A 9,891-nucleotide genomic window follows, 5' to 3' on the forward strand; every position below is an offset into this window, starting at 1 on the left:
TTTGCACCTGCTGCTCCTTCTGCCCAGACACCCTCCTCTCCACTGCCATCCCTTCACCCAGCTCTCCCAGGTCTCACAATAAATATTCATCACCCCCACCCCAGGCGGGCTTAAAGCCCCACATTCCGTACTGTCACAGGGCCCTGCATTTTGTTTCAGAGCACTTACAGCAGTTTTCGGTCACTTAGGGACACAGTAATGCCTGGGCTTCTCCACTAGGCCATAAACTCCTGCAGGGCAGATGCTGCTCTCACGTTACATCCTGGCACCCAGTGTGTGAGGGATGCTTAGTGAGTATCTGTTACAGGGAGGCCCCGTTCCCCTCCCCCAGTGGAGAATGTGTGTGTTTTATGGTTCCCCAGTTCCACCATCTAACCATCTTTTCTCCTCCAGTCGCCCAGGCAGGGCCTCGCTCACGTCCCCCTCTGCATCCGAATGTTCTCTGCCTGGAAGAGACCAATGTTCCTGTCTGTTCATGAGGACGCCCTGCCCACCACTGCCTCTCTCGGGTGAGTCAAAGGGATTCCCTGATTTACTATTTCTTGGTGGTGGGAGGTGGATAAGCCAGGAACACCCAGGAGAGCGAGCCCCTCCTCCGCTGGACAGCAGTTAAAGCCACAGGCAAAGTTGCATTCAAAGACAAAACTACTCAAAGGATAGTGGGGCTAGTGTTCACATCCCCAGAGGTCTGCCGGGGCAGAGGGCGTGGATTGTTCTGTCTGGGGGAGGGGTGTGCAGGAGGACACCTATGAGTGACCCCAGATGAATGTAGATAGGGAAAGAGTGAAACTCTGGAGTCAAGTCCAAGAGATCACAGAGGTGCCCAGTGGCCATGAAGACCAGATGTTTCCAACATATGGCTGATATCCGGGGAAGGTCAGGACACTCCAAAGAGAGAATGTAGGGGGAACTGATCCCTAATGGAAGCAGAGGAAAGAGAGGGTCAGTCCTGAGGGGGGGCAGTGTTAGTAAGACAAAGGGCAGCGGGCCCAGTGGCAGGTGTGACCTACCATGGAGATGACTGGATGGCCATCTTAGCTGGGGCCATGGAACACGGGCCCTACGACTCCCATCCGAGTGCTCCCCAGGCCACCTTCTGACCATCCTGTGGCTTCTCAGAGTCAGGTACAGGCCAGGCGCCATCCTGTCGGCTAGGGCCTCCCTTGCTGGGAAATTAAAGTAGCACCTGGTATGACCCTTGGGTCTCTGGGGAGCTAGGCCCTGAGAGGCAACACCCCAAGTCTGGGGCACTGAGGAGGCAGGACTTTTGTACCTGAAGAAATGGGGCCAAAGCCTGGACCAGTGGGACTGAGCAAGGGAGGTCTTACCTTCAGAGGTTCTGCAGAGAAGCCTGCCGGTTTCCACAGGTCAGGAATTTCCGGCCCAGTGGCAATGGCTTGTCCCTAGTCCATGATATGTGGGGCCTCAGCTGGAGGACTCAAAGGCTGGGGGACCAGAATCAACTAAAGGCTTCAATGGGGCCAGAGGATCCATGTCCAAAGAGGCAAGTTGGTTCCTCTTTAAGGAGCTACTTGAGTGTCCTCACAGCACGGTGGCTGGCCTCCCCCTGAGCAAGCAACTCAAGAAGCCAATGAGGAAGCTGCAATGCTTTTCTGCCCTAGTCTTGGAAGTCACACACCATCACAGCCACCTGGGTGGAAAGCAAGTCCCTAAGTCCAGCCACACTCACTAGAAGAGGAATTAGATTCTGCCTTCTGAAAGGAGTATCAGAGAATTTTTGAATATATTAAAACCACCACTCCACTGGCAGATTCTTTCCAGGGGATGCTTCCCATTCCATCACTCGCTCCTTAAAGCCCTCAGGGACAAAGCCTCGCTTTCTTAGCACCCAACTGAAGACCATCTTTACTCCCTTATTCAAGCCCATTTCTGGCCACTTCCCACCTCCCCATCCAACATGGAGTCCACCTGCCAGAACATGCCAGCACCTTCCCCACTCGTGCCTCTGCCCAAGCTGCTCCTCCTGCCTGACCTGCCCTCCCTCCTTCTTGGGGCCTGTTGACATGCTCTCCAGCCCTTGAGACCCAGCTCCAGAGTCACCTCCAACCTCCTCCACTCACCCCTCCCCCGACCCCTCTGCCCTCACCGCACTCTGGGTCACACTTGTGGGGCACTCAGGCAAGGCAGGAGATGTGTGGTGGCCCCTCTGGGTCCCTACGGCCAAGGTGGAGCTCAGCATGGCAGAGATGCTCAAGAAACATTAAAATAAATGCATCTATGAATGAGTTAATCCCCGCTCCCCTATCTGGCCCCTCAAAGCCAGCCAGCTGCTCCAGGACGTATGGGGGCTTTTCCTAGGAAATCCCGGAAGCAGTCAGGAAATTCCCTCCCATAATTTGCTGCTTAGCTCCTCCCCTCCGAGCCTTCCCAACAATAAACTGCCGAAGAAGAGCCCCTCTGCCTCCACCTTCTTCATTCACCCCACGGAGCGCTAAGAAAATGCCCCCTTCATCCCACCTCTGCGTTGTACTTTTGGCTTCTCAACATCTCCATTCCTACTCTTGGATTTGAACCTTGCAACAGCCTTGCCAGGCAAGTCAGGGAAAGAGTTTTCCTGTACTCCAAGGAAAACAAAATGGAAGCTCAGACAGGTCAAACAATTTACCCAAGTCCACACAGCTAGGGTCAGCACCAGGTCTGTCCAAGCCTCATACCTCTTTGCTGAAGGCAGAGATGCACTGGCCTTAACAGCGACACTTCCAGAAAGTGAACTGCTCCATGGTCTGAGTCTCACCCCAGAGTGACAGAGAAGCCAGTGGGTTAATGATGAAGTCACCAACACAGGAGCAAGAACCTGCCAACAGTGGTGCAGGAGTTTGATTATTTTAATAAGACCACAAAAAATAGGTAATTATTCATGTTTACTGAAACAAGCATAGTGCTTGGGACTTTTCGCACCATTGTCTCAGATCCCCACCACAACCAACCCTGAGAAGCAGATTTTGTTATTCCCACTTTATAAGGGAGGACATTAAGATTCAGAGACATTAATTAACTGACCCAAGGTCACACAGCTAATGACAGAGCCAGGATTTGAACCCAGAGGACAGTCTGACTCCAAAGCCCCTGCCCTCCGTTTCTGTCAAGCAACCTCTTATCATCATCAACACTATACTGATGGAAGGTACCAAAGCACTACACTGCCCTCTGCCGGGAGACAGGGTGCGGGCAGGTGGGCTGTGGTCTCGGAGCCAGGCTGGAACCTCCCTGTCTGGCATGATATCATTTTTCTCTTCTAATAAATTACTCACCCACAGCCCAGGCATGAGTGGCTGACAGAGACCAGCTCCCTTGGGAGGAGCCCGTGCAATAAGGAAGGAACACACTGTGTATCCTCCCATTGTGGAAGCTTCAAGGAGGTCCCGGGTCCAAGACTCACGCTTGTCAACGTGGGTGAAGGATGCTGGCCAAGGAAACATCCCAGTGGAGCCTGGAGGCGAAGAACATGAGCTCTCAGTTTAGGCCCAAGGAGCAGAGGCACCTTTCTAAGACCCTAGGGACTCAGCTGTGCCCGGACCTGTCCCTGAACACAGCACAGAAAGGGCCTGAGCACCACCCCTGACCTCGCCTTCTGGAAGCATCCCCTCTCCTCCTGCATCAGTTGTCTCTCCTTCCTCTTGTGCCCTCGAGGTGTAACAACCTCCTCTCCACTTTCTTGCAGCGCCAAAATGTTCAATGTCACCTCGCAAGTCCTCCAACCTGCTCTCAACAGGACCCTTCCCCAGAGCAGCACCTGCGCCCACTCCGAGTGGCTGAGCTGGCTCAACACCACCCAGGCCCCCTTCCTCTGGGTCCTGTTCATCCTGGCGGCTCTAGAGAACATCTTTGTCCTCAGCGTCTTCTGCCTGCACAAGAGCAGCTGCACGGTGGCGGAGATCTACCTGGGCAACCTGGCCGCGGCCGACCTGCTCCTGGCCTGTGGGCTGCCCTTCTGGGCCATCACCATCGCCAACAACTTCGACTGGCTCTTCGGGGAGGTCCTGTGCCGCTTGGTGAACACCGTGGTCTACATGAACTTCTACAGCAGCATCTGCTTCCTCATGCTGGTGAGCATCGACCGCTACCTGGCGCTGGTGAAGACCATGTCCATGGGCCGGATGCGCGGGGTGCACTGGGCCAAGCTCTACAGCGTGGTGATCTGGGGGTGCACGCTGCTCCTGAGCTCCCCCATGCTGGCCTTCCGGACCATGCAGGAGTACAGGGACGAGGGCTACAACGTCACCGTCTGCCTCATCGACTACCCGTCCCACAGCTGGGAAGTGTTCACCAACATCCTCCTGAACTCCGTGGGCTTCGTGCTGCCCCTGAGCGTCATCACCTTCTGTACCGTGCAGATCATGAACGTGCTTCGCAACAACGAGATGCAGAAGTTCAAAGAGATCCAGACGGAGAGGAAGGCCACGGTTCTGGTCCTGGCTGTGCTGCTGCTGTTCGTCATCTGCTGGCTGCCCTTCCAGATCAGCACCTTCCTGGACACGCTGCTGCGCCTTGGCGTCCTCTCCGGCTGCTGGCATGAGCACGTGGTCGACGTCTTCACGCAGATCGCCTCCTTCGCCGCCTACAGCAACAGCGGCCTCAACCCGCTGGTGTACGTGATCGTGGGCAAGCGCTTCCGCAAGAAGTCTCGGGAGGTGTACCGGCGGCTGTGCGGGAAAGCGGGCTGCCTGTCGGAGCCCAACCAGATGGAGAACTCCATGGGCACGCTGCGGACCTCCATCTCCGTGGAACGCCAGATTCACAAATTGCCGTAGCGGGTAGGGAGCAGCCAGGGAGCAATGGTACCCGGGCTACTCATGCGCGTGACGATTGATGGACGGGGCTCTCCAGGATGCGCTCAAGGAGGGACGGAAGGCATCCCATGTGTGACCTTGGGCAGGGAGTCGGTGTCTCCAGCACAACAGAAGAGCGAAATTCCCGCCCTGCCCAAGTTGCAGTGAGCAACGCTGCGAGGCTGGAGGGATCTGGTGCACAGCCAAAGGTCCCATAAACACGACAGTATTATTGTTCTTATTTGCTGCCACCCCTGAGCCAGTCTGCTCCTTCCCAGGAGTGGAGCGAGCCTGGGGGTAGGGACAGGAGTGACTGAGCTTCCCTCCCACATGCTGTCCCACGCTGCCCCAGCAGGACCGCCCAGATCTCCAGAAATGCAATCCGGCTTTGGTGCAGCATCTGAGTATCCACACGGGGCCCAGCTGAAGTTTTGTCTTGCGTTTCTTTAATCCACTCAGCTGGGACTTCAGAGGATGATTTCTCAAATAAATGAAGGTTAAACTCTGAGAGATCTCTGGTAAGAACCCAGGGACTGAGATTCTTTCATTCCCCTGACAGAAAGACAAGGTGGTCTGTGCCAAAGAAGAGCCCAGTAAGCACTTATCCAGCACTTGCTGTATACACAGCATTGAGCACTGTGGGCAAGAGGGGAAAAAAAGAGAGTTCTGTCTCCGTCTTGAAGGAACTCGCAGACCCATGTGGGAGTGATTCAGCACCTGCAACCGCCAGAAGGCTGTTCTATGAGCGGTCAAGCAAGGCACTGTGGGCAGTGCAGAGTGGCAAGGTGACGGCTGGACGCCCCAGCTCAGCGGATCACGAGTTGCACGTGGCTGTGTCCCTGCCTCAGTTTCCTCCTCTGTAACTCGAAGTTGTTGGGGGATTAAAGGAGGTAACAGGCATAGAAGGACTTTGACAAATGAAAGGTGCTATGTAAATGTGAGGCATTATTATGCCCTCAGAAAGGGAATTACTTAAGGTTCAGCAAAAGGTCTGTAGGAGAGACTTGGTATTGTAGGTAATGGTTGTGCAAAGCACCAATCAGTGTCTGACACATAGTAGGTGCTTATTAACGTCAGCTCCCTCCCCCAACTGTCCTTCCCATCAGTCTCCTCCCTCTTCTTCCCCATCCCCCCACACACAGCATTTTCAGGGAAGATCACCTCTTCAATGGAGATGAGAGAATGCCTTTCCCAACCTGCCTCCATCCGATCATTTGCCCAACAACCAACTGCCGAGGGAACAGCTCTGCCTCCTGTGGGCGGGGCAGGGGCGGGGTGGTGGGCGGGGCGGGGCGGGGCCGTGGTGGGCGGGGCCGAGGGCGGGTACCAGGTGTCAGGCAGGAAGAAGCTGGACCAGCATCCTTGGCCAGAAGCTAAAGAGACAGCCCTGGCCCCAAGTCCCAGGTCCTCCAGGGGGATTTCGTTTCTTCTTTTTCTACACGTTTTGTAATCTGCCTCGTGTGGCTGGCCCACGGGAGAAAGCATCACTCAGGCGCCAATATCAAGCCGCTTAGAGTCAAGGCCGGGAGGGGCACTCAGGAACAGGAGAGCTGGGGAGCTGCACGGGGCGGTAACGTAGGCGTCGCCTGGGAAGAGCTCACTCGCTCTGTAAATGGGTGATTTGTTAGTGGGCTCTCTCTGGAGAGAATGGAACCTGGAAGACCAGACGGATTTGGATGGCAAAGAGCCCATAAATCCTGACCAAGCTAGGTCTGGATTTTAAAAGAAAAAGGGTGAAAAAAGATTCCCTCCCTGCCCCAGCCATTTCTTCCTTTCTGTCTCTCTCACCCCTCTGCCCCAATAAGCACACACACTGCAGCTGGAGAAAGAAAACAGGCGAAATAAGAAGCAGAAACAGTTTAGTATTAGAATTGTGTTAAACCAAGCAGATATTGGGGGGGGGGCGGGGGGGAAAGGAGGCTGGGATATCGAACGTGTAGCCCTCATTCATCAGCGGGTGTGTATGGTCTGAGGGTGTCCTATGAGCAGAGCCCCATCGCAGCCCTAAAGGGCTCCTAAAGGTCATTTAAGGGTCCACGCGTGGTCTGAGGAGCAATTGGGCTGCGGGAGGGGTGCTGCCGGGTGTGTTGTGTTGATACTGTGATAAAGAACATCCGTCCTGTGAAAGAGCTTTTACATTGTAAAGAGGGAGGGTTTTACAAAAGAGGAGAAATGGATGAACAGTGCAAACATGTGTCTTTTCTGTCGAGCATAATAAATGAATGAGGCATTTTTTGCTTAACTTCTTTCATTTGTTACAACTCTCAAAACAGTGAGTTTTGTCAGGGACGCTGCCACAGGCAGTTAGAAGCCTTGATGGAGCAAGGAGTTTCATTTATTTCCACTCAAACTACTTTAGGGCTTCTGCCCTGTGGATCAGTGGGGACCAAGCCATCCATATAAGTGATTGCGTATCCATATAAGTAAAAGAATTTTGATTATATATACCCAATGTGTACATTTATTAACATGTATTAAAATGTACACATTCTAAAATTATACTTCAAGTAGAAATTTAAGAAACTTTGACAAGTTTTTATTATTTTCTCCCATCCTACATTCTGATACCAGTCACTCATTACTGAGCTCCCATCAGGTGCCCATGAGGCCCCATGAGGCCCTAGAGGAACAAGGATGACAGGAATCCAATCATTCATGCTTGTGAGATGATAGATATATAGACAGATAGATAGACAGACAGATCAATCGATCTATATATATCAAGTGCCTTCCATTTGCTCTCCATTTGACAAGGTCTAGAGCAAATAGTTGTCTAATCACTGCTTGCATACTCCCGGTGACGGGGGATTCATTACCCACTCCATTTTGGGACCCCTTCATTATTTTTGTATTCGTTCACTCACTCATTCACTAAACAAAACTCGCATTCTGAGTCTACAGAAATGGCAGTGCTCCGTCTACACATCCATCCATCCATGTTAGAAACCTGGGGCTTATGGTTAAGTGCACCTTCTCCATTTTCCTTTCCACCCAATGAATTAGCACCTATTTCAGATTCTACCTAAGGGCTTCATGGATCTATCTGCTTCTTTCTGTGTCTAACCATCATCTCTCATTGGTCTCCCCATCTCTGATATTAACCACATCCTTCTCCCAATTCTTATTCTCCACTCGGCAGCCAATGACATCTTTTAAGAATGCAAATACGCCAATAGGGAGGCTATACAAGTAAAGGACAGTGTTTAGGAGCTAAGGCCTTGGGATCAGGCGGACCTGGATACCACATCTTATTCTGGCTCAGACTCTTATTTACTGTGTCCTGGGCATCTCACATACCCTCTCTGAGCCTATAGTTCCTCAACTGTAAGATGGGATAATAATGGCATCCACCTCGTAGCACTGTTAACAGGATTTGAGTATAAATGTGTTTAGCCTGGAACAGAGTTGGCAGTCAACCCATGGTGATGATGTGGATGGTGATGATGACGGCTGTGATGGATATGATGGTGATGCTGAGGGTGACGGCTGTAATGAAGATGATGGGGAAGGTGATGATGGCATCTCTAACCGGAAACCCTTCAACAGGGTCCCACCACTCTTGGGATAAAGTTCTGTCTTCGTGACATGGCTTGCAAGACCCTTCATGTGCTGGCCCCTGCCTTGTCTCTTTCCCTCTCTCCAGTCCCTGGCTCGTTCTCTATCCTCCAGCCGTACTGGACATAAGTGCCTGGACAGTGCCCAGCAGATATTCCATCCCCCTTCAGTGCCCACATTTCCCACCAAGGCCCTGAGCTTGGAGAAAGTTGCCCACAAGTGCTCAAGGGAGCTCACTCATCCAAGGCACTTCTTCCACAGTGGGTCATGACTCAAGGAAGTCTGCAATCTGGAGGAGTCTGGGCAGGGCTCTCCCTCCCACCTCGCCCCACCCCAGCCAGGCAACACGAACGGATCCCAACTCCTGACCCTCCTTGGCCCCAGCAAGTTGCTGTGATGGCGAGAAGCCCAGGGGAGCCTCTGGCGGACTCGGAAACGAGAGATGGGCCCCACTCCCAAGTCTGCTCAGACAGAGCGGGTGACGGCCAGGTGCAGAGGTGTAAACTGTCTGCCAGGTGACCAGTCAGGAACTGGTGCTGATGCTGCTGTGGCTGGTGGCAGCTACCGCTGATGATGAAGGCACCTGAGCACCGCTCTTATGATTCGGAAGGTGGAGTCTGCATCTGTCGACCCCAGCCACGTGCTGCCCACCTCCTAGTTCCTCAATCCCTGAGCCCCTGCCGAGCGTCCCACAGCCCTGACCTCTCGCCAAGCCCCAGGAGGATGTGGGGGACAGGCTTGAGCAAGGAGGTCACAGTTTGGCAATAGCAGTGGCTGAAAGTTTAATGGTTTGTTTGTGTGTTTTTGGCTGAGATCAAGGAAAATGTCTATACTCTGCTGAGTTCCTTTTAGTTGTGACCCTCATGATCACTCAGGTAGGCAGCTGCCTGTATCATTGCCAGTTTGGGATGTGGAAACTGAGGCCCAGAGAGGGAAATAACCTGCTAAGGCCGTGCGGTTCTTCGGGAGGGTGGTCCAGAAGCCCACCTGCTCTCTGTGTATTCGTGCCTTAAAAGAGGGATGCAAATTCTGTGACCGAGAAAGGGCTCAAGGTGCCTTCCTGCATGGAGGGCTTCTGAGTCTCAGCTTGGGCTGTTTCTGCCCCAGTGAACAGACTTTGCATCTTCTGGGGCTTGTGAGTGACTGCTTCCTGCTAAGTCACCTCCCCAGAGGCTGGTGGCTGATACCTTACAATGAGATATGTTTTATAGCAGCTTTACTGAGATACGATTTACCAGCCTCATAGTTCAGCCATTCCCGTGACTTTTAGTGTATTCACAGAATTACGCAACCAGCCCTGCTCTCTAATTCCAGAGCCCAGGCATCACCCCACAGTGAAGTCCCACACCCATTAGCAGTCACTGCATTCCTCGCTCCTCGCGGCCTCTGGTAGCCACTAACTTTCCTTATGTCTCTAGATTTGCCTGTGCCGGACATTACATGTAGATGGAATCATGCAGTCTGTGCCTCCGTGTCTGGCTTCTTTCCCCAGCCTACACTGAAATGTAATATTTAATTGTAGAGGAAGAACCCCGGAGGCCAGGCC

General features: G+C 53.0%; 1 protein-coding gene across 2 annotated transcripts in view; it reads left to right on the top strand.

Moving 5' to 3' along the window:
• BDKRB2 (bradykinin receptor B2) overlaps positions 1 to 6,045 on the top strand; it is a 30,473-nt gene extending 24,428 nt beyond the window's left edge. Inside the window, exons 2-3 of one of the 2 annotated variants that reach the window (XM_014558818.2) lie at positions 394 to 509; positions 3,683 to 6,045. In XM_014558818.2, coding sequence (XP_014414304.1) covers positions 436 to 509; positions 3,683 to 4,772 — 1,164 coding nt within the window. In that variant the 5' untranslated portion in view covers positions 394 to 435 and the 3' untranslated portion in view covers positions 4,773 to 6,045. Of the gene's footprint in view, positions 1 to 393; positions 510 to 3,278 lie in introns of those variants that run through there. The other variant, XM_032482578.1, reaches the window with a different exon arrangement.
• The last annotated feature ends 3,846 nt before the right edge of the window (positions 6,046 to 9,891 follow it).

The sequence above is a fragment of the Camelus ferus genome, chromosome 6, assembly GCF_009834535.1.
Source record: "Camelus ferus isolate YT-003-E chromosome 6, BCGSAC_Cfer_1.0, whole genome shotgun sequence".
Classification (NCBI taxonomy): Eukaryota; Metazoa; Chordata; class Mammalia; order Artiodactyla; family Camelidae; genus Camelus; species Camelus ferus.